Genomic DNA, 24,007 nt, shown 5'->3' with positions numbered 1-24,007 from the left:
TGCAACAAAAAGTTGGTGCTTAATATTGAACTCATTATCTTATAGGGAATGAGGACCATATTAGTTGTTTTGGAACACCAAATTCCCCACCCAGGCTAAACGGGAAGAGTCACAATAAGCTGGACTCTATGTTTGGTATACGCTTGCAATGGGGAAATCTCAACTGAACTTGAGCTGTGGTTATGCAACAAGGTGGAGGAATCCACCATGGTGGGAGGGTTTGGGGAGGGGTGGGGAGAACCCAAGTATCTATGTAACTGTGTCACATAATACAATGTAATTACTGAAGTTAAATAATAAATAATTAAAAAAAAAATAAATGAATATCTGTAAGTCCTAACTGAGCTGAGAATTATAAAAGATTGTGGACTTCTTGTGGCTGCATTATCAAAACCAGATTTTTTTCAAAGAGAAAAGAAAAAAAAAGACACCAGTTTATATGTGACTTTATAGAAAAATCTATTTTTAAATTCTCTGGATCCATTAGATGATAATTGGCATGTTTAGACTTCCTTAATTATTTCATCACCCTTCCCTGCATTTTCTGTGGCATTTATGCAAATGATTTAATATTTCTATAAATGATGCTAAGCTAAAAGTAATACAAGGCTCAGAGAGTAGGAATTTTTTTTCAAAAAAAAAATCCACAAAGGATCATGGAGTATCTTCATAACAGATATTTATATACACATTTTAAGGAGAGTCTTGACTTCAGCAATACTGAAGGTGGGTATTTTTTTCTATCTTCATTTTCTGTATTTCTATGAAAGATCATTAACTTAGTTAGAAAATTTTTTTTAACATTTTATACCAAACACAAGGAAATGTTTCACCAGATTTTACCTGAAGATCTATGGCTCACAGCCAGATGTCCTAGGATGAATGACTGTGTCTGCTTATGAGTGATGAAACTGTTTTAAAGTCATTGGACCTTCCTGAATCTCTTATAGGTTAGATTTTAACATAACAATATTACTTCTGCTAAGCATTTATCATGAGCAATGAATTGAATTAGATGAAGGCATGTCAGAAAGCTCATGGGAAGATAGCATTAAAACGTTAAGTTCACTCTGGTTGCAAAAGCAAGTTTGAAATCTGTGCCTTTTCTTTTTAACAGCATACATTTTCAGTGGATTCCCCTTCCACCTGGAAATTCTTCTATAAACAATAAACACTCACACAAAAAAGTGCTTTTAATGAACCTTTATCTCCTCTGCAAATTGAGATTTTCATATGGAAAGATAACCACAGTTCTTATGCGGATAGATGCTAAAAAGAACAAAATGGAATCAGTGTTTCAGAATGTTTTACCCAAGTTGGAAAAGTGATATTTTCCTGTTGCAGAAGAGGACATGGCAGAAGGAGAGACCAGGGGTGACTGATTGCCTGTATCCTGCAGCCCTCCAGTAGAGTGTGACCGCAACCACTCTTTACCATCCTCCTGGTTGGCCTGCCGAGATGATGGGGTATATCTGCAAAACAGCACAGCTAAGACACTTCAGCATGTTCGCAAGGACAAGGTAATACTAGGACAGGAACACAGTGAGAGAAGCTTACTATTCAGACTCAACAACAATTGCAAACAGATTGAATCTAATTATAACTGCTCAGTTCTTCCAGATGATTTGACACCATCTGTTTGAGTCTCACAAGAAAAATAGGGGGGGGGGGCAGTGGAGATTTGAGAAGAAAATTATGCTTCTGTGAAATAATGAAGTTGACAATCATAAACAATGAGCAAACAGCCAAGTAGATTGAGAAGGATGCAACAGCATAATGGTTGTAAGGCTGTGAAAAGGGCGAAAACACAGATTAAAAGTGGTCTAGAGCGGGAGGTTAGAAGCCAATGGAAATGAAGCAAGCGTCACAGAAAAGGACAGGAAAGGGAACACACACTAACTGCTATTTTTCTAGCAAGGAAAACTGGTTTTTTGGTTAAAACGTCACTTCAGTTTTGGAGTTTTAAAAAAATGAAAGGGAAACTATTCTCAATTTATTGGAAGATAAATTTCTGAAACAAAATATTGACACACAGTATTTATCAATGGCTTGTTTTGGCTAACAAATTAGAGAGAAATAAATGGGGAAATAGTCTTATTTGTCTAGTCCTCACTGTTTGCCAATGTAACTAGCATATCAAAAAGCAGTAAAGTTACCTTGTTCACATGGTGTTACATTTCTCTGCAATTTATTCCATATCTTGCCTTAGATGACAGTGTAGTAAAGTATGGTCATAAATTAAATATTAATTTTACTTTCTATGGTGGACTGAAAATTGTATTGGATTATTAATTGCTATTATATTGATTCATACTTTAATTAATCTGATAGATAAAAGTACCCCTAAAAATAGAAATTAGAACTATTTTGAGTTCCTTTCAAATAAATTTTATAAAAATGTACCTTAATTATGGTATTTGCCAGGTGATGATGAAAATAAGTTCTTTGATTCAAATTACAGGATCTGTTAACCTTTCAACATCAGTTGGCCACATGAGTTTTCTATATGAGTTTTGAGGTTTTGCCAGCATATGTTTCCAACATGCAAAATTTAGGGAAGTTCATTTTATTTTAATGTGTGTAAGCTAGCTGTACATCCCTATAAAGCAGTGCCTTGGGACAAGTTGCATGATAGACTTATCACTCAAAGGTAATGACATTCATATTTTGCTCTCAGCCTGTAGTAGGAAGGGCTACCTCACTAAGTTTGGGTTAGAGAAAGCGTCAAGATTAAGGTGATAAGGTGATTTCAGCCTGGGTGTCAGTGATTACACTGCAAACAAACAAAGAGAAAGAGAGACAGCACACAAAGATTATGCAACGACGAGAAAACAGCAAATACGCTGAGAGAAATATATACCTTAGTCCCTTTTTGGGTAGTGTATTTCTGTCAAGCTGCATGCTGTTAAAACAAAGAAAACCCCTAAGGACATAATGTAAACAAAACTTTCACATCACGTATCCAACAAAATACTTGTTTGAAGAACACAAAATATTTGTGGCAATGCTCAATTCACTGGAAAAGGCCAACTAAGTGTGATAAAATGTCTACTGCTGAAATGCATGCTCAGTTCCTTTCTAACCCTACACCAATCAATAATTTAGTGACAGATGTGTGAGATGACTAATTTAATTATATGCCAGCATAATTCCCCTGTGTATCCTAATCACCGAATGCTATAGATGTCCCTTCCTTATGCTACTGATTTGACTTCTGCTATAATTTCATACGCTGAAAACTCAGAAGAGTAGCAGCGAAACAGGTCCACTCTAAGTTAAAGTGGCAAGCTCTGATAAACAGAGATGTAAAATACCATTTCATACTTCATGCCTAATTTTCTCACAAATTACAGGCAGTTTTACTAAAATATATAATATTTACTCAAAACGATGAGTTTTTGGCATTAATTATTTAAATATGTTGATATTAAGGTAAATCTCTTTAGAAATAAAAATCATGTATTTAAAAGGGACATAGGAAGAGATGAAAAGACGTGTATAGAAAATGAAAAATGGTCTCTCTAGGTATAGAACAAGGTGTCAAGACTAAATGGGAAAAGTGTACATATTTCTGTTTTCTCTGGCATATGTATAACAAAAGAGTAAAATTTACTGGAATTTTAAAAATTAAAGCTCTCTTCCTTTAAAAAAATCAAATGATCAAAAGTATATACATAATATATGCATAATGGGAATGATATAACATGTATTCAAACACATTGACTTAAAATCTACTTGAAATCAAAGCTAAAATGTTTTCTTCTATGTGCACTCCATTATTTAGCAGTGTATTGGAAAGCATCCAAAAGCTTTATTCAACTTCATCATCATTTATTGGGAATGTCCATATAAAGAAATTACCATTTAATGGGCCTTATTTCAGGGTATAACTAACTTCTATAGAAGTTTCTTAGTGGCATAATTAAACAAAAAGAAGGAATTACACTAAATGAATATGAGAAGGCTCCAAATAAAACCTGCATTGTGCTAAAGAGTTTATATGGTCATATGTTGACCATTTTAAGGCTTCTATCTTTCATATGTGCAAATTAAAGTTTAACGTTACAATGAAAATAGACAACTGTTTCGTCGACATTGTGTAATATAAAAAATACATTAAGGGCCATGTTGTGGTCTAATAAGTGAATCTTCTGCCTGCAACTCCAGCTCTCTGCTTATGGCCTGGGAAGGCAGCGGAAGATGGCTTAAGTCCTTAGACCCCTGCACCCATGTACCCATGTACCCGTGTGGGTGACCCAGAAGCTCACAGTTTCTGATCAGCTCAGGTCTGGCCATTGTAGCCATTTGATGAGTGAACCAGTGGATGGAAGATCTTTCTTTGTTTCTTTTTGTAAACAATCTAGCTTCCAAATACAAAATAGAAAGATTTTTAAAGCAGAAAAATCTTATGTTATATAAAGGGGCAATTAATGGAAAATTATTTTACCAACATAATCCACAGTCTTAAATAGAAATATCTTCTTGAGTTCAGGCATCAGTGATTTAATAAAGTAGACTCCACTGGCAAGTTCTTAAGGAATGCAAGCTTTCAGGGCAGCAAGAGCCAGGTGGGCAATGGAATTGAATAAAGTGGGAATATCAATAATGGATCTGCTGCGCAGATATTTGAAAGTGGCTTACAAGATCTGATATTTAAATACAGAGCAGCAATTCATATAGTTGGTTACTACTTTAAAATATCTGAAATTTTTTCTTAGGTGACAGCAAAACAAAATAAACGTGGGTTAATTACAGCTGCAATATTATCAGTGCGCTGGAGTCAATTTACAGGGAACATCATAAAAGAATGTGCTGTCATTCATTCATTTTAATATAGAGGAATAGAAACAAAATAATCTTTATAAAAATGACTGATTTTAAATAGTACTAGAATAAAGTATTCTAAAGTGATAAGTGGGTAAATTGCCAACTTAATGTATATCTCCATTAGATATATTTATCCAATCAATTTACCTTTAGGATTTGCACTTTAATAAAATTTCTTTGTGGCAAGGCTCTCTGGTTTCCTAGCATTCTCAACATTCCACTACATAATTAACTATAATTAACATAAGAGACCTGATTAGATTTTCTCTTACACATATGTTAAACATTCTTCAATGTACTTTAAGAAACTGAACTGGGGGCTCAGCGTGGTAGCCTAGTGGCTGAAGACCTCACCTTGCAGGCACCAGGATTGCATATGGGTGCCAGGTCATGTCCTGTTTGATCTACTTCCCATCTAGCTCCCTGCTTGTGACCTGAGGTTACCCTGCACTGGCATGGGAGACCTGGAAGAAGCTCCTGGCTCCTGGCTCCTGGCTTCAGATTGGCTCAGCTCCAGCCATTGTGGCCACTGGGAGTGAACTGGCAGATGGATAATCTTTATATCGCTGCTTCTCTCTGTAAATATGACTTTCCAATAAAAATAAATAAATCTTTTTAAAAAAGAAAGAAACTGAACTGGGCCAAATGTCCATCCAACTTATGCTTTTTAAACATAATTTACTGGACAATTGTAACATAAATTGCCCAATCTTTAAAATAGGCCAATTTTATAAATGAAAATATTCTAGTATTAAAATAGTTGTGGACTTTCTAAAATAAACATTAAAGTAGTTTTGAATAAATGAATTTTCTAAAATAAACTTTACCATAATTTTGAATAAATGAGGATGTTTTGCCTTTGGTTCTTTATAAAATATATCAGTGAATCTATAACTATTCAGATATTAACATTTATTTTGTTGGATATGGCATTTTCCCCAGGAGTAAAAAGAACACTTGGGCTACCTGTACACCATGTCAGAGTGCTAAAAGTCAAGTTCTTGTTCCCAGCTTCAGGGTAATATTTACCTGGAAAGGTGGTGCATAATGGCTCAAATCATTGGGTTCCTGCTATGCATGTAAGACTCAGGTTGACTTCCTGGCTCTTGATTTTGGCCTGTAATAGCCCTGGCTCCTGTGGGTACTTAGGGAATGAGTGAGCAGGTAACAGATCTCTGTTTATCTGAGTCTGTCCTTCTCTTAGTCTCTTTACCTTTCAAGTGAACAAAACAACATTTTAGAAAAAGTAAAATTAACTATAATTGTTTAGTATGCATCTGCTGTGAAAATATAAACTTCAATAAACATATAGATCAGAGTGAAGCAAAATTAGATTTCAGTTACAGCTATAAAACTCATTTATGTTGTTTTCTAGATTTGATTTGAGATTTACTTTGATAAAAATAATGACTTGTGTCTTCATGTCTAGGTGGTTAAGTAATGGTTTGATGTATAAACAGTTAAGTTGCTACAAACAGCTTTACAATTAAAAAATAATGTTTTGTAGAGTGTTTCATGTTAACAGATGCTGACCTAATCTCAGCAAGTATGATTTTGTTATCAACTGATGTTTGAATTCCTCACAAATGAGGATACAATCTAGCATCTACTTATTCAGGTTATTAATATACTTTAGTATAATCTGATTTACTTTTAGAAGCTTTATAAATGTAATATAAAGATGCCTACTTCTGTTAAAAGTGATGAAATCGAAATTTAAGATATAATGGGAAGCCTGACTTCTTACGATGAAAAATCAACTGCTAGTTTCATGCTAGTAAAACTAAATAGAATACTTCTGGCTATCTTGCTTGTTTTTGTCTAGTCCTTTGGTTTATAAAAAATGTGTATTTTGAAATAGAAGACAGTATACTAAATATTAACTACCTAAAATTCAATCGCTTATAAAACTCTTCATTAAGTTCCACATACATGAATGTCCTTTCTCATTGTTGAGGTAGCAAAGTGGTTCAGAAACACAATTTTACTCGGGTTCTTTTCTCAAAATAGTAAGAAACAGGGAAGTGCAGAGTGGAAAATCTTCAGGGACCATTAATATACTGTAGAGTGTTTAAGGCCTTTTATTGATTTTTGCAAAAATTATCTGGGATTAAGGTTCAGGGTCTGAAAAAGATATGCCAGCATCTGCATCAGAGTGAAAGATAACATCTTAGGAAAAGATATCAGACATTTTCACAGAGAGTGATATTTTCTGCAAATAACAAGTCATGTGGCCAAGATTTTGTTCAAAAACTTTAAGCATGTCAAGGCAGAACTATCATTTAATTTATGAGGGAAAAGTTTATTTAAATAGTCTCTTGATTACCAAAAGGTCTGAAAAGAGTTTTATAGCAGAAAATCTAGAGCCATTTTGTTAAAATAGTAATGATTTCTGCTAATATTGTTTCAGAAATGCTTTATTATATATTTTATATTTATCTATCTACTTATCTATCTATCATCTATGTATCTACACCCATAGGGAAACAAGTTGTAATATGATTAATTTTAAAGGGACCTATTAAAAATAGCACTGGTGTTACACTTTTTTCCAAGAATTTACGGATGACAACTGATTTTATTTTTTCAATTTAGCCAGTGATCCATTTGTCATTTTGGTGTGATTGAAAATAAAACAAGTTTAACCTATTACTCAGAATATAATTGTAGAATTAATTTAAATTTGCTCTTTTAATATGTTTAAATAATCATAAAGAGCTTGTGATGGCTTTGGACTTACGCCATTTCATTAAAATATGTTTAGAAGACATCAGAAAATATACAAATACAAGTTCTGAATTTTACACAGTTTGCCTACTGGACATAAATGTATGTATTCATATTTAGAAACATAATTACCTAATCACCCTACTCTCAACAGTTAAATCACTTGGTAAATTTGGTACTAAGAGCAAATAAAAGACCCAGTGCCATCAGTCTTAGGTCCTTTCAGTCTTACAAGGCACTCACACTGAAATCAAGGGAATTTAATGGGGTGGGGGTTGAGGCACAGGGCAGGGAGGAAGGGTTGAGGACTTCATAAATGGCTCCAGAAAAGCTCACCTTTCTGACAGAGTAGATCTCACACTACCCGTTCTCATGAGCAGGCTCTGGACCTCGTGAGTGCCAGTGGTCAGTCCCGACAGGGAGCCATGATGGCTGAGGGGCAGGTCAATGGACTCAGAACTCGTATGGAGACTAGTCATGGACTGGTAACTTGGAGTGTCCTTGCTGCCAGCAGAGGAACTGCTCATATTGGCAGCCCACACGAGACCACCAGATGTGAATGAGTGAACCGACGCTGGGCTGGAAGCCAAGGAGTGACTTAGGCTTATAACATCTGTTGTTAAGTCTGAGGGTTTATTGAAGAGCGGGCTGCTGCTGCCACTTAGCCCACCAGCACTGCCCATGCTGCCCGTACCAGATGATGGTGAATCCAGACTGCCTTGCCGCGCTAATGTGGTACTAGGGCTGGGCAGTACTGAGGAGGATTTCACACCCTCAGTATTAGGTGCAGAGGCAGATTTGCCACCTGCCTTGGCACCAAACAACCTAAAAGAAAAACAAATAACAACTTCAGTTGTTCCAAGAAACTATTATTTTCATTTAATACTTAGGGTTACAGTATACAGAGTCAAGAGTGCTTTGGTTTACTGAGTTACCAAGCACTTGCTATATCTATGTTAATGAACCTTCTAAGGCTGAACTTCTTAACTAAATGCTGAAAACCCCATCTCAGTGGTAAGTCAGTCTTGGGCTGCTGCTACCCAGGGTTAGAGAAAAATAAACAAAATAAAGGAAGCCAGTCGCGAAATCTCCTGACTTTAACAACATAAGTGATCATGATAAACTCCCACTCAAATAATTTTAATGAACTTGATATTCCCTATTTATAGAACCATTATAATGAAACAACTTCTACACATTAGGCTCATAAACGTAAATAGATCTTTTGCCTTTGGTTTCGAGCAATTTACTCAGAATCTGAATAGAATGCTTAAGGCAAAACTTAGGTTGGATATGTGGTTGCCTGGGTCACTATTAGGGGGTAGATGGTTGGGCACAGTATTGGACATTGACAACATTGGCAATGTGTCACTTTATTCTGCATTTTCCTTTCAAAATCAATAGGTTTTATATCACTTGCCACTGCTTTTCAAACACATTTTTAGTAGTGCTTGGAAACACAGTTGGTGCTAAGATAGATGTTGGAGTTTAGATCAGAAAACATTTTAGTTTTGTAAATGAAACAGATGATATAATAGAATTTATGCAAATGTAGAAATAAAGTGGTATGAAGTAATGGCATAATGATTTCTAATCAAGTCACAATGAGATACATATTTCCTACAGTTAAATATATGAAAAATATGAGAAATTGTTTCATAGGTAATGGGCCACAGGAGGGCACTATTGACTTTTACTTAAGCCAAAGAAACATTGACTCTCCTTACAAGCCATAGTTAATTCTTCTTAGACAATCAACCTTTCAAAAAGCCAGTTTATCTACCAAGTATTAAAACAACTAGATTTTCCCCAAAATCATGTTATCTGGGGTTGCTTTAGTGTAAAAGAAAATATTTCAAGAACTCTAATGTCTGAGACATTCAATTTCTTGATTTAGTCAGTAGCATAATAATAAAAATGTAACATATAATAAGCCATTAGTCATAATCATTTCACAGATGATAAAACAAGTGCAGAGCTATTTAGCTATTTGTCCCAAATCTCTAACTGTATTTTCCTGCTATTTAGAAGCATACTGGTACTTAGAAACAGTGATATTCTGAGAGTAGAAATTTACATATTTAATACCAAATAGAGCGCCAGAAGAGAAACTACATCATATGACTTACTAGAGTCACGCCAAAGAAAGCTGACTAAAAGTTAGAAAATGGTCTACTCCTGCAATCCTGAACAAAACACCCAAATGTTCTCAAATTCTGTCGGATAACCTTGACTTATTTTAAAATGTCAAGCCATAGTACTATATAAAGCAATGCAATGTAATCTTCCACCTTCATGATTATCAACTCATTAAAAATCAGTCGGATAATGAATACTGAAAATGAATGTTGATACTTGTAGGACCTACTAGTTTTCTTAATTATAGAAAAGATGGATGAAAACCTATGCAGATAGAATTACAAGCTGTTACTTTCTTTTATTACAGCCCCCTAGCTAGATATTGCCATCTGCTTTAAATTTCCTATTGATGCTGCTAGTGCTGCTATCATGTGAATGGTGGAAAACAACATCTGACTATTTCAACTGAGCACTGTTTGGTTTTTATTAGCTACTTACATGTTCAGCTTCTTAGAAATTAAGATATTAAGAAATTAAGAAATGTCTACCTTAGAATATGTACAGGTGAGATACATATAAATCAGCTTATACAAACATATATATTTTTATTCAGACATATATATTTTTTCCTAACATCACTTTAGATATCCTTACCTTCGAAATGTAGGTGAGGCAATGTCAGGATACTTTGATCCTGGCTGCCTGAGCCCCTGTGCACCACAGGCGTTGGCAGAGGTGGGACTGGATTTAGGGGAACCTGACAAAGAAACACTCTCTGAATCTGAAACTGCTATCTTTTCCTTCTCCTTGTCTGTCTGGTTAACACTGACAGGACTGGAGCGCCCTGACCCAATCTTAGTTGGCTCCCTCAGTTTGGAGGTGGTGGCCCCAGCAGATTTGCTGCTGACGTTGGAATCAATACTGCTGGTGCTGGATCTGTGGCCACCTCGGCCGGGAATGCCACTGCTGCTGGACTTGGAAGGGCGAGGCAGGCTGCGGTATTGGAGTGTGGTCTTTGAGTTCACATGTAGCACCACGTCATCCTGATTCTGTGAGCCATCCAGACTGGTTTTTCTTCCCGCATTTGACTTCCCACCAATGGCAGCTGATTTGGGAATTTTGCCCAGTGTTGCTGAGCCACTGGTTATGGTGGCTCCGCTGCTAGTGATCATAGTCGATGAGCCTACTCCGCTTGGCTTCTTAAATCCGAAAGAGCTGGTGGCAGATGATCTCCCGATGCCCGAGGGGGGCTTTTTCCCCTCATCGCCACTGCTTTTTCCTGCATCAGAAGGAGACCTCTGTAGAGATGACCCTTTCAGGGGAGTTTTCCCTTTCTCAGAAGCCTTGGCATCATCGGTTTTTCCTAATCAATGAGAAATACACAAGGGTGTGTGCCTAGCCATTTTGATATCATAATACCACTTCTGAAACAATGTCTTAAATGTAAATTCCTCTCCAAATGACTTCAGCTCCTAAGTAATGACTGCTTTAAACCTCAATGGGGATACACTATGATGTTTTGAGAAAATTTAGTGTATGGCTACAGAAATTTGCCTGTTAGATGAAATTCAATGAAAGATCAATTTAATGATCTTTCTGCTATTTGTTATTATTTTATATCTTACCAATCTCTTCGTTTATAAGCACAGTACTTCATCCTTTGAAGCTAAGATGTAGAAAAAAGAATTCACTTGAATCTCTGTGGAATAATTATGTTGGGAGTGTTTTGTTACATCAGTACTACAGGTGCCACTATTTAAAATTGGGCATTGTTTTAAAAATTGGTTACAGAACATTCAGAGCATGTAAATCTTTTGCCTTTTACTAAAAATGATTATGACATGAACCTTTTTTTTAAGATCTTTTTTTTAATTGGAAAGGCAGATACACAGAGAGAAGATATATAGAAAAATAATCGTCTGCTGGTTTACCCCTCCAAGTGGCCACAATGGCTGGAGCTGAGCCACTCCGAAGCCAGGAGCCAGGAGAGCCTCTTGCAGGTTTCCCACAGGGGTGCAGGGTACCAAGACTTTGAGCCATCCTCTACTGCTCTCCCAGGACACAAGCAGGGAGTTAGATAGGAAGTAAAACAGCCTGGACACAAATCGGTGCCCATATGGGATCCTGGTGCATCCAAGGCAAGGATTTGCTTGGAAGGCTATTGCTCCGGGCATGAATCTTGAAAAAAAATACCAGGCAATAACATGGCACAGTGTTTTTACTCATTGCTTGTGATACAGGCTTTCCACAGTGAAGCATCTGAGTCCTGGCTATTTTGCTTCTAATCCATCTTCCTGCTAATGTAATTGGGAAGGCAGCAGAAGATGGCCCAAATACTTGGGCCCCTGACTCTCACATGGGAAATTAGTATAAAGATCCCAGTGCTGGATGTTGCAACAATTGAGGGAGTTGATCCGTAGAGAGGAGATATCTCTCTGTGTGTGTGTGTCTCCCCTAATCACTCTGCCTTTCAAGCAAATCAATAAATCTTTCTTTCAAAAGGGATGGCAAGGGCCCGGCACAATAGCCTAGTGGCTGAAGTCCTTACTTTGAACATGCTAGGATTCCATATGGGCACCTGTTCTAATCCTGGCAGACCTGCTTTCCATCTAGTTCCCTGCTTGTGGCCTGGGAAAGCAGTCGAGGACGGCCCAGTGCCTTGGGACCCTGCACCTGCATGGGAGACCCAGAAAAAGCTCGTGGCTCCTGGCTTTGGATTGGCTTGGCTCCGGTCATTGCAGCTGCTTGGGGAATGTACCATCAGACAGAAGATCTGCCTCTCTGTTTCCTCTCCTTTCTGTATTTCTGCCTTTCCCATAAAAAAATAAATCTTTAAAATTAATCTTTAAAATTTTCAGGATTCTTTCCCTCTCTTTTTCATTATACGTAATTCCTAGACTCTAGATGAAACTCCCAGCATTTCAATCCATTCGACATATATGACAGCTTTTGGTTGCTGTAACTCAATAGGTACTTAACATCAAAGTCCAAACTTACTGAAGGAAGTCAGAACAAGAAAAATATTATTTATGTAGTGGCCATATTTTGTTTCCACATGATCAGAAATTACCTCCACCACCACCACACAGTAGGGCATTCAGCAGCACCTAATTATGAGGGTGCTCATGAGAGAATCATAGACTATTGTATTCATGTGCCCGTATATAACAAATCATACTAAATTTAGACAGAAAGCTGATTATATGGAGAAGAATCTAATTAGAAAAAATAAAGCTATTGGTAATGAAAACAAGCATTCCTTGGGACAAGACAAATTAATGCACTTATGCATAGCAGCTGCTAAATGAGAGTCCTACCAGAAGTCTTGAGTGCACTTGTTCCAGCTTTCTGTCTAGAGGAGGCCGCCCCTTGAGCAGACGTGCCTCTTCTCCAGGACCCTGTCTGGGACACTGGCAGGGAAGCTTTCTGTCCTGTCTTTTCAGTGTCTTCAGGAGGCCCCGAGGAGCCACTCTTCCATTTGCCAGCACCATCTGCATGACTGTCAGGGTCCTCCTCTGTTTTCTTCAACTCCTCTGTACCATCCCAAGTCTCATCTGTGGTAGAGCGTTTTTCTGCATCTGTCTTCAACTGGAAAGAACAAAATTTCAGAAAAAAAAAATCACATAGAAAAATCTGTCAAGTTTGAAATAAGGCATTGTAATGTGCTTTCAAATAATTGGTTATTAAAGGAAGCAGTAATTTGTGTTCCAAAAGAATTCTAAAGACTATTTTTATCTATGTCTTCACTTAAGTTCCCTTATTCTTAAGTCACACGATTCTTACTGGCATACATTAATGAGTGTCAGAATAAATATGGGCAGAAAACCTCAATTCAACACTCCAGAGAGGAATGTTTTATCTTTCAAATGTAACAAGAAAAAAGTAAGGCAAGGTACAACTTAATTATTTTATGTCCATTTGTGATTTACTATTCACATGAGATCTAGCAATGTAATTGAGAGATGAATAAATTCATTAAGAGCTGTACAGAATTAGCTCTTTTAAGCAAATTAGATTATATATATTCAAATATATATGCATGTGTGTGTGTGTGTGTGTGTGTGTGTGTGTGTGTGTAGAGATGTGGCAACATATCATACAAGTTTCTGGGGTAGAATATAATCAAAATAAAACACATAGGAATAGATGTTGACTTTTTCTCAATATTCAAAGTATGCTGAGGCGAACACTGTTCACACCGAGAGGCTGGCAGCTCCAAGAATGACTAAAATGGAGACATTTTAGCACCATGAATGCCAGAGTGACTCCTTATTAAACTCCATCTTCTTCGGTTTATGCAACTACCGGTGACTCACCTGAGTGTTCTTCCTCGAAGGGACAGTGATGTTGGAGTATGAGCTGACTGAGGATGTGGTGTTCAGGTCATCGGTGCTGATGTTATCGAGGGTGTCACTGAGGCCACTGCTCACTGAACTGCTGTCATCCCAGCTAAAGGCAAGACATGCAGTGGCAATGAACCAAACAGTCTGCGCAGTGCAGCAAACCCACATACCCATACAACAGTCATCATGAAGTGCAAGTAGAATTTTTAATCTTACGGCAAAGTGGTTGTTCACTTTAAAATGTAGGAACAGCATAAGTAGGGAGTGTTTCACTGAGACTAACTTTACATGGTAGTGGGAAAGAATGAGTATCTTTGATAGAACCAGAGTAAAAGGGGATGTCTGTGGTATAAGTGGTAGCACTGAGACAAATCTGGTCGTATCTGGAGAGAATAATCCATACCAGCTGACTTTTTGCTTTTTCCTGACAAAGCAACCAGAAGTCGTAAAGCATGTAAGAGCCCTTCTTTGTTCTAAAAATAAAATACTTTTACTTTAGACAGGAAACAGAAATCATTTTTCACTCTTTCTCCTAGCTTAGAAGCTACTTCCAATCACTCATCAACTCATGAATATTAATACTGATTCAATCATATCATCTTTCTTGACATCCCTTGCAATTCTGACCCAGATAATACTCATTGTCTTTCTATCTGGCTTCCTTTTGAATCTCATTATTGGATTGCATCTGTTGAACCTGAGTCAGCAGCTAAAAAGTCACATTTGGCCATGCCACCACTCTGATCTCTCCTCAAATATTTCTCCTTTCCCCAGCAGTGGATACTATATTAAAATGTGTCTTTCCTTCAAAGTCAATGATGAAACGCATTTGGAGTACAAAGAAATTTCTGGAATTCTAAATATATGTGTGTTTAATACAAATAATAAAGCATTCTATGAGACTACTCATACACAGCCTATCAAGGACACCTTCATAGCCAGTATGTCAAATGGTGCAGAAATGATGTTGCCTAACAGAGTTACCTGAAAGACACTGGAACATCACTGCGTGACAAAGCTGATCAGGTAGATCAAAGTTCTCTAATTGACTGGCTGAGTCTCAGTCTTTGCTGATATGTTGCCACTTACGAAACATAATTGTCAAGAAAAAAATTTCAAATGTCTTTTTACATTTAACACAGCATTATAATTGATGATCATTCCCTATGTGCATTTCCTTGAGCTACTGGGTGTTTAACTTCTTAACTGCCAGGCATTGACTGTCACCAATAACATTTAAAATTTGATTGAGAGAAGATATGTGTTTTTTTTTTAAGATTTATTTATTTTTATTGGAAAGGCAGATATACAGAGAGGAGGAGAGACAGAGGAAGACCTTCCATCCGATGATTTACTCCCCAAGTGTGCACAAAGACCAGTGCTACACCGATCCAAAGCCAGGATCCAGGAACTTCTTCCAGGTCTCCCACACGGGTGCAGTGTCGCAAGGCTTTGGGCCGTCCTCAACTGCTTTCCCAGGCCACAAGCAGGGAGCTGGATGGGAAGTGGAGCTGTCGGGATTAGAACCGGCACCCATTTGGGATCCCGGTGCGTTCAAGGCGAGGACTTTAGCCGCTAGGCCACGCTGCTGGGCCCAAGATATGTGTTTTGTGCCACTACAACAAATATCAATCCATTGTGCTGTTGAAATACTTTTCGTACACTGATTCGTGACCATTTCCCATGGTAAGCTTGTCCATTTAATTGCAGAGTATAAAAAGTTCTTATCTACAGACTCCCTTATAAAGAACTATGGCATGTAAAATGAACTTATCTTTTATTTACTCCAATGAAGGCACAATTTAGAAAGTGGGCCAAATATTTAATATACACATCAATAGAGAAGATTTACAGATAGCAGAAACTAAAAGCTTAACATTATAGGCTATGGGATTGTGAATTAAAACAATTAGATATCCTAATGCCAATTATAATGGCCCAAATCCAAAATGTTACTAATACCAAATGCTGACAAATATGTAAAGAACAATAATTTTCATTTTCATTGCTTGTGGCAATGCAAAAGTATATGCCACTTTGGAAGGCAATTTGATAGTTCTTACAAAACTAAATATATTTTTACCATGTGAATCAGTAATTGTTCTATGGTATTTCAAATGAGTTAAAAACCTGTGCTCCACAAGCACATATACACACACACAAAATATATCCATGGATGCTTACAATAGTTTGGTATATACCTGACAAAACCTGGAAGCAAGTAATATGTCATTCATTAGATGAATGGATAAATAATCTGTCCTTTTCCCAGAAAACGGGACACTATTCTTCACTAAAAATAAATGAGCTTCTAAGACATGAGAAGACATGAAGCAATTCACAGTACTTTCTGAAAAAAGACAATGTGAAGAAGGCTACACACTGTATGATTTTAAGGGAATAAAGTTCTTAAGGAGGCAAAATGATGGAAGCAGTGAAGTGTCGGTGTCGACAGGGGGATAGGAAGAAAATGAGCAGGCTGGGAGGAGCACAGAGGAATCTCAATGCAGTGAAGATATTCTGTGTGCCACTCTACTGGAGGGGTCACTTCCAGTAAGGATCTATACAATCCCAAAGAAAACACAGTGTCAAGACGGAATAGCAACTGCACTATGGTCTTTGGGTGTCGGGGATGCACCTGTATAAGTTCATGGGCTGTAACAAACAAACCACTCTGGTATGGGATTTTGAAGTGGTGGTGGTGGCATGACCATACATATCTGGGGGAAGGGGAATCTAAGGAAACTGTATTTGTTGCTTAGCCTTACTATGAGCTTAAATATACTCTGGGGGAAAAATCCCATTTTAAAAATCCAAATAAACAGGATTCACCAGTATGTAGTGACCCCACCCATCCCCACCGACTCCCCTTCTTCCCCTGCCACACACACTTTGGCTTGGATTCTGCAACCTTCATCTCAGACTCGACTCTTGGGTTTGGAAATGTGTGTGTTTGTCATCAGCATCCCAATGTTGCCAACATTTGTTGTTGGCTGAACTTCTGCCTGTGTAACTAAACTACACTGACCCTTTTGACTTAGTTCTGGGACCCTATCTTATAGTAATCCCTTTGTGACCTGAAAAGAATTAGGTAGCACTCCTCTGCCTGATTATAACAGCATGTACAAAAAGCTAGAACTGCATTTAACACACTGCTTTATAAACCTATAAAATAGTTCAAATGAGACAATTAGTATGCAAGTTCCATGAGTATTGAACTGTGTGGTTATTTTCCTTTGAATTGCTGCTATTTAGAAAAATGCCTAAGATTAAAAAGTTGAATTCAAGGCTCTCATTTTATTCACAGTAATAGAAAAGCAATCACTGAGGTAATCTCTCATATTTACATGACTTTAAAAGAAACATCCAGCATAACATATTCCATTCAAATGCTGAAAATAAACAAAAATGAAATTTCTAAACAGCATTTATGTGACAATTTATGTGTCACAAAAGAAAGACATCAATATTTTCTAACAGTATCTTCATGCCAGCAAAAGCTCTAGCATCAATGGGTACAAAGCTAAAAGCAGCAACCATAACAGGAATCTAGCAACCATTTATTTACTGTCTTAAAATGATTTAAACTTTCAAAAGATCACAATGTCTTTGTGACCTGATCAAATTATATAAATAAAAGATTCCAAAATGAATTATAATTTTCAATCTCTTAATAGAGAAACTAAGGCATACTACCAAAAAAATTAAACTTACAAAGGAAGAGCTCATACAGCAGAGTGAAAGGAGATTCAGGTTAACACTTTCATTAAATGTTAGGAACTAACTTCAGTCTTCTGAGAACTGGATTTAACTTCTCCAAATGTCAGCCTATCAATGATCTAACTGCCACAATTTTGAGGGGGAAAAAAGAAACTGTTCAACAAAGTTTTGATACACAAACTTGAAAAAACACATTTGATTAATGATAGCACTATTTTTGTAACATTATATAAATTTGACTTTCATCTTTTATTTTGGAGATACAAGAATTCTCCCTAGATAAGATGCAGTTAATCCTATTTATTATAGTACATTAAATTAAGTTCAAAAGAACTTCACAGACAAATAGCTTTTATGAAAAATTAATGTAATTAGCTTGGAGTAATAGATCTCAAATCTCATCAAAATGTTCCTCCATCCTTTGATTTTTAATTTCATTAAGATGTGCAAAAACTTCTTGACTATTGTTTATATAGGAAACCTCAATATCCTTGCCAAGTTATAGATCAATCACTCTGTTAAATTTTTCCTTAGCAGCCTATGACAGCTTCTTAAAATACATTATGTGTGTGTTATCCATAAGTTTGCATTTACACAGTGGGTTATTTCTGCTTTTAAGTATCATGAAAGCTGTAAGATAATTCATTTATCAGCCTTTGCATGAACATGTTTTAATTTCTTCATAGGTAAACAATAGTACATATTAGTGTAATTAGTGGATCATAGAGCAGGTGAGTAAAAGAAACTTGAAATTCTCCCCTGAAGTGAATATATAACTTCTAATGGCTTTATAGATACTGCTTTGTAAGTCATTTATTGTTTAATTTTTATTGATTTACTAATTATAGGCAAAGAAACAGAGGTATAGATCTCTGTTAACTGCTGTTCTACTCCAAAAAGCTTATAAAACCAAGGCTGGACCAGGCCAAACCCATGCGACAGGAACTCAATCCAAGTCTCCCATGTAGGTGGGAAGGGCTTTAGTATTTGAAACATCACCTAAGTTTCCAAGGTTGCATAACAGTAGGAAGCCAGAATTGGAAATGGATCCAGTATTAAAACTTTATCACTGTAATCTGAGTTGTGGGTGTCCAAAGTGTAAGTTTAATCTTTGCAACAGATGTCCACCCCACTCATTTTAATATGAGACAATTTTGTGGTGTTTCAGTATCAATTTAATTTGCATTTAGCTAGTGACTGATGATGTTTAATAATACTACATACTTCTTTTTTTGTTTATTATTTTTTAGCAATTTGAATATTTCTTGTGTGACATGTATGTTCAAATCTTTTGACTGCACTTTTTGGGAGATGTATTCTTAAGATGTAATAGCTTTTGGTATATATTAGATACAAATTGTTTTCTGATATAAGTATTGCAGATACTGTCTTTTCAGTCAGACTGTGGAGAGAGTTCATTTTTCTACTGGTATGTTTTAAAAGCCAGAAATAAACTGCATAAACGTAAATCACTTTCATGATTTTTTTCTATTACGAAATTATCGTGGTGACTGGTGCAGTGGCATAGCAAGCTAAACCTCCACATGCTACTTCTGGCTCTCATATGTGGACCATTTCTTTCTTTTTTTTTTTTTTAAGGATTTTATTATTATTGGAAAGCCGGACATACAGAGAGGAGGAGAGATAGAGAAGAAGATCTTCCATCCGATGTTTCACTCCCCAAGTGAGCCGCAACGGGCTGGTACGCGCCAATCCGATGCCGGGACCAGGAACCTCTTCCGGGTCTCCCACGCGGGTGCAGGGGTGGACCATTTCTTGTCCCAGCTGCACTGCTTACAATTTAGCTCTCTGCTTATGGCTTGGAAAGATGAAAAATCCTTGGGACCCTGCATACATGTGGGAGACTGGGAAGAAACACCTGCTCCCAGCTGTGGATCAGTTCAGCTCTGGCCATTGTGACCATTTGGGGAGTGAGCTAGAAGATGAAAAACTTTTGTCTGTCTCTCCTCTGTCTCCATAAAAATTTGCCTTTCAAATAAAAGTAAATAAATCTTGAAGAAAATCATTGTGTAGATCAAGGTTGCAAATACTTTTTACATTTACATATATTACATACTAGATATTTTATTGCTTAATACAATATAAAATGAGTCAAGATCTTTTAAAATGAATATATATGTTCTACTCAACATCTTTTGTCAAAAAGAATATTTTTTCTTGCATTTAATTACATCAGGAATTTTGTCACAAACCAGTTGATCACATACACGTATTTATACAGGCTTATTTTTTTTTTTCAGAATCATTTATTTGCAGGGCAGAATATACACCCTAAAATTGGATAATGCAACTTGACTGAATTATTCTACTTAAAAATTGCTTATTGTTTTAGCCCTGGGCATATCCATTTAAACTCTAAAAATCACTACGCCAGTTTTTATAGAATACACATTTGTTTTTGTTGGCCTTACATTGAATATATAGATTAATTTTAATGCTAGTTGTGGAAAATGGCATTGGTATTTTGGAAAATTATATTGGTAATTTTAAATCTCCCAGTCTACAAACCAGAAATGTCTTGATGTATTTTTACCATCTTTAATTTCTTTTAGCAATGATTTTTAAATTCTTGGGATAGACGGAATATTCAAAAATTCCTAAATATTTCATGGTTTTGAGACAGTAAACATTTTATGTAAGTTTTTAGGTTTAAAACATTTATTTCTGGTGCATAAAATGTAAACAGGGCCATCATTGTGGTGCAGTAAGTTAAGCTGCTGCCTGCAACATTGGCATTCTAGGAGCTCCATTTTTTTTTTTTTTAAGATTTGTTTATTTTTATTGGAAAGACAGATATACAGAGAGGAGGAGAAAGAGAGGACGATCTTCCATCTGATGGTTCACTCCCCAAGCTGCCGCAATGGCTGGAGCAGAGCCAATACAAAGCCAGGAGGCTGGAGCTCTTCCGGGTCTCCCACATGGTTGTGGGGTCCGAAAGCCTTGGGCCATCCTCGACTGCTTTCCCAGGCCACAAGCAGGGAGCTGGATGGGAAGTGGAGCTGCTGGGATTAGAACCGGTGCCCATATGGGATCCTGATGTGTTCAACGTGAGGAGCACTACACTATCACACCAGGCCCTGGAGCTGCATTTCTAATTCAGCTTCCTGCTAATGCTTAAGAGAAAGCAGTAGCAGATAGCTAAAGTGTCTAGGCCTCTGCCACTAAGTGGGAGACCCTGATGGTATTCCAATGTCCTGGATTAATCCTGGCACTACCCCTGCCATTGTGATCACTGAGAGATGAACCAGTGAATGGAAGGTACCTCTCTCTCTTTTCTTCTCTTTCCCTCCTTCTTTCTCCCCCTCTCTTTTGCCCTGCAACTTTGCCTTTAAATAAAGACATCTTTTAAAAATACAATTGAATTGGCCCCAGTGTGATGGCTCAGTTGGTTAAGCCTCCCCTTGCAAACACCGGGATCTCATATGGGCTGTGGTCCTGGCCTGGTTGCTCCGCTTCCCCTCCAGCTCCCTGCTTGTGGCCTGGGAAAGCAGTAAAGGACAGCCCAAAGCACTGGAGCCCTGCACCCAAGTGAGAGACTCAAAAAAAAAAAAGCTCCTGGCGTCAGATCAGCTTAGCTGTGGCCATTTCAGCAGTTTGGGGAGTGAGCCAGTGGATGGAAGATTTTTCTGTCTTTTCTTCTTTCTGGAAATCTGCTTTTCCAATATAAATACATACATCTTGTAAAAATGCAATTTAATTTTAAATCCTGGCTTTATATACTATGAAGTTACTGAACTAACCTATTCTGGATTTAAAAAGTCTTTTCTTTACTCATGCTCAGCTGTGTTAAGTTCAAATACAGAGATTTTTACTTCCTCTTTCTAACCTGAATGCTTGTCCTGAAGCATCAGAACATGTTAATGTATCAATAGCATGAAACTTGTTAACTCAAACCTACCAAAAGGATAATTTCACCCATTCTGATATCATTGTTATGGTATGTAACTGCAGGAGAAAGTTTAATTAAAGAAGGAATATTACATACAAAGAAAATAAAAGAATGAAATGAAATTTAAGACTTTTTGAAAACTTTGCAGTATGAAAAAATATAAAATTAAAATGTATATCATGTCTCAGTTTAGGATAAAAAAAACCAGAGGACTATCTTGTGAAAAACTGTATCTCTGGTTTCTAAACAAGGAGGAGTTTTTGAATATAGAGCAATAAATTGGATCATATAGAAATGAACCAGTATTCATAAAACATTGCTTTCTACATGTTGGAAATGTAATCTGAAAATTAAACTGTGAGATACAGAAGTCTGCTAAAATACTTCAGGAATTACTTAACATTCTTACCTTCTAAAGTCCAAACCAACCAATTTTTGTATAATGTATGTTCCCAATGTACAAAGAAATTTAATAGAAAAATGATCAAAGAAGATTTTCAAATATTTCAAAACCATGATGAGGAAGCTTAGTTTTGCCAATGATTACAACTGTTACCTAATAAATAGAGTTCTCACTAGTGTCAGACATTATTCTGGGCATTTTCTAACATTACTTGGTTCTCACAGACTGGTACTGCTATTATCTAAGTGCCACAGTCTCTCCACTTCACAATCATCATCCCACAATATGATATATATTTACTTAGTTAACCATTTTTGATGGTCAGACAGCAATATGGAAATCCAAGCAAGCTGGAAATCACCGTTGCATTTCCAGTTTTGAGAAGAGTTTCTAGCACATAATAGGCAATGAACGCTAGCTCAATAAATCAATCAGTTATGGCCTTTGCCCATTTGATTCTTAATGCTGACAGTGATCACCCACCTGGATTCTACATCATTACCATGAAAAGGCTCTTGCTCAATGTGTTAGATTCATGGATATCACTCCTACTTGTTTCTCAGTCCATTAGCTGTCACTTTGATTTACTGGATAACTCTCTTTGCTGTAATTGTATAATCCAATTTTCTATGACCTGTTCTTTAGTGTTTGATTTAGTAAATTTCATTTTATTTGCTATACTGAAAGACAGGCTCAGACAGACAGGTAGATAGATGGGATATATTTTATATTTGCTGCCGTATTCTGCAACTGCCCCCAACAGCCAGGACTGTGTCAGACCAAACCTTGCAGCCAACAACTCAGTCTGGTTCTCTGACGTGGATGTCTGGGACCCAAGTATTTGAGTCATTATCTGCTGCCTCTTATTGTGTATGGGGCCAAGACTTGCACAGAGCTACTCTGACAGGGGTTTCAAGTATCCCAAGCAATCACTTGACTGCTCTGCCAACTGCCTGCCATGCCATTAGTTCATAGACCCTGAGTCACATTCAAATTGCTTCTTCTACCTCACCTCCAGTATGAATTGTAAATGAAAGCTCATATTTCCTTTTGCTTCATTTTTAAACACCATAGAAATCCAAAAGTTATTAAACAACCTAAATAACTTTAATATATGATTCAAACAATCTTGCAGTTAAGTCTGCCATTTGCAAATAAATAAGATGATACTATTAAAGGACACATGCTAGTGCTGGAGACCTGTAGCCATTCACTGAAGTAAAAAAGATAATCCACTACAGAGACACAGTCAGACACCATTCCAAAATGTCTATTTTAAAGAGGGGATAAGTGTAAATGAGATGCCACTGACATAGAAGGAGAGGAAAAATAATCTTAAGGCAAGAAGTAAAGGTAGAAAAGTCCCTAAAGTGTCTTGTTTGTACCAGAAGTTACTGTCAAAATTCTCATTTACCGGGTAAAGAAATTATAAATTATAGACAAGATGGAACACTGCTCAGCCATAAAAAAGAATGAAATCCCTTCTCAACAAAATGGATGCAACTGGAGTTTTTTATGCTTCAGGAAATAAACAAGCACCCAAAACACAGATACTATATGTTTTCCATGATTTGTGACAGCTAATATGCAGAATAATATAACGAGTACAATATACATATTATATATATTGTATATAAGTGAAATTGATGGTTTGAGATCTGATTAGTTTAAAGCTCTTATTTATACTTTTGAGGAACAATGTTTTTCATGCTGACTATTCACTGAATTCCTTATTTAGTGGAAGGTTAAGCTTGTAATTATAAACTATGTCATTGAAAAAATTATAAGAAATGTATAATCATATATATAATTATAAGAATGTAAAGATGAGAGAGGGAAAGTTAAGGTGGATTATAATTATGCTCTTAAATCTATCCTGTAAGACATGGAATTTGTTCCCCTTACAAAATAAATTAACATTCCAATATGACTAATATACTTTTCCCCAAATTTCTTCTTTTGCAACCTAAATGCTGGTAGAATATGTGTGTGTATATA

General features: G+C 36.7%; 1 protein-coding gene across 3 annotated transcripts in view; it reads right to left on the bottom strand.

Annotated features, from left to right (window-relative positions):
* NAV3 (neuron navigator 3) overlaps positions 1–24,007 on the bottom strand; it is a 727,630-nt gene that overhangs the window by 80,903 nt on the left and 622,720 nt on the right. For 2 of the 3 annotated variants that reach the window (XM_058673421.1, XM_058673423.1), the window contains 6 exons: positions 13,950–14,082; positions 12,951–13,221; positions 10,288–10,996; positions 7,891–8,379; positions 2,861–2,902; positions 1,312–1,472 (listed from right to left, as the gene is read on the bottom strand). In XM_058673421.1, coding sequence (XP_058529404.1) covers positions 1,312–1,472; positions 2,861–2,902; positions 7,891–8,379; positions 10,288–10,996; positions 12,951–13,221; positions 13,950–14,082 — 1,805 coding nt within the window. The remainder of the gene's footprint in view (positions 1–1,311; positions 1,473–2,860; positions 2,903–7,890; positions 8,380–10,287; positions 10,997–12,950; positions 13,222–13,949; positions 14,083–24,007) is intronic. The other variant, XM_058673422.1, reaches the window with a different exon arrangement.

The sequence above is a fragment of the Ochotona princeps genome, chromosome 15 (genome assembly GCF_030435755.1).
Source record: "Ochotona princeps isolate mOchPri1 chromosome 15, mOchPri1.hap1, whole genome shotgun sequence".
NCBI lineage: Eukaryota > Metazoa > Chordata > Mammalia > Lagomorpha > Ochotonidae > Ochotona > Ochotona princeps.
This window is presented reverse-complemented; position numbering and strand designations above follow the sequence as displayed.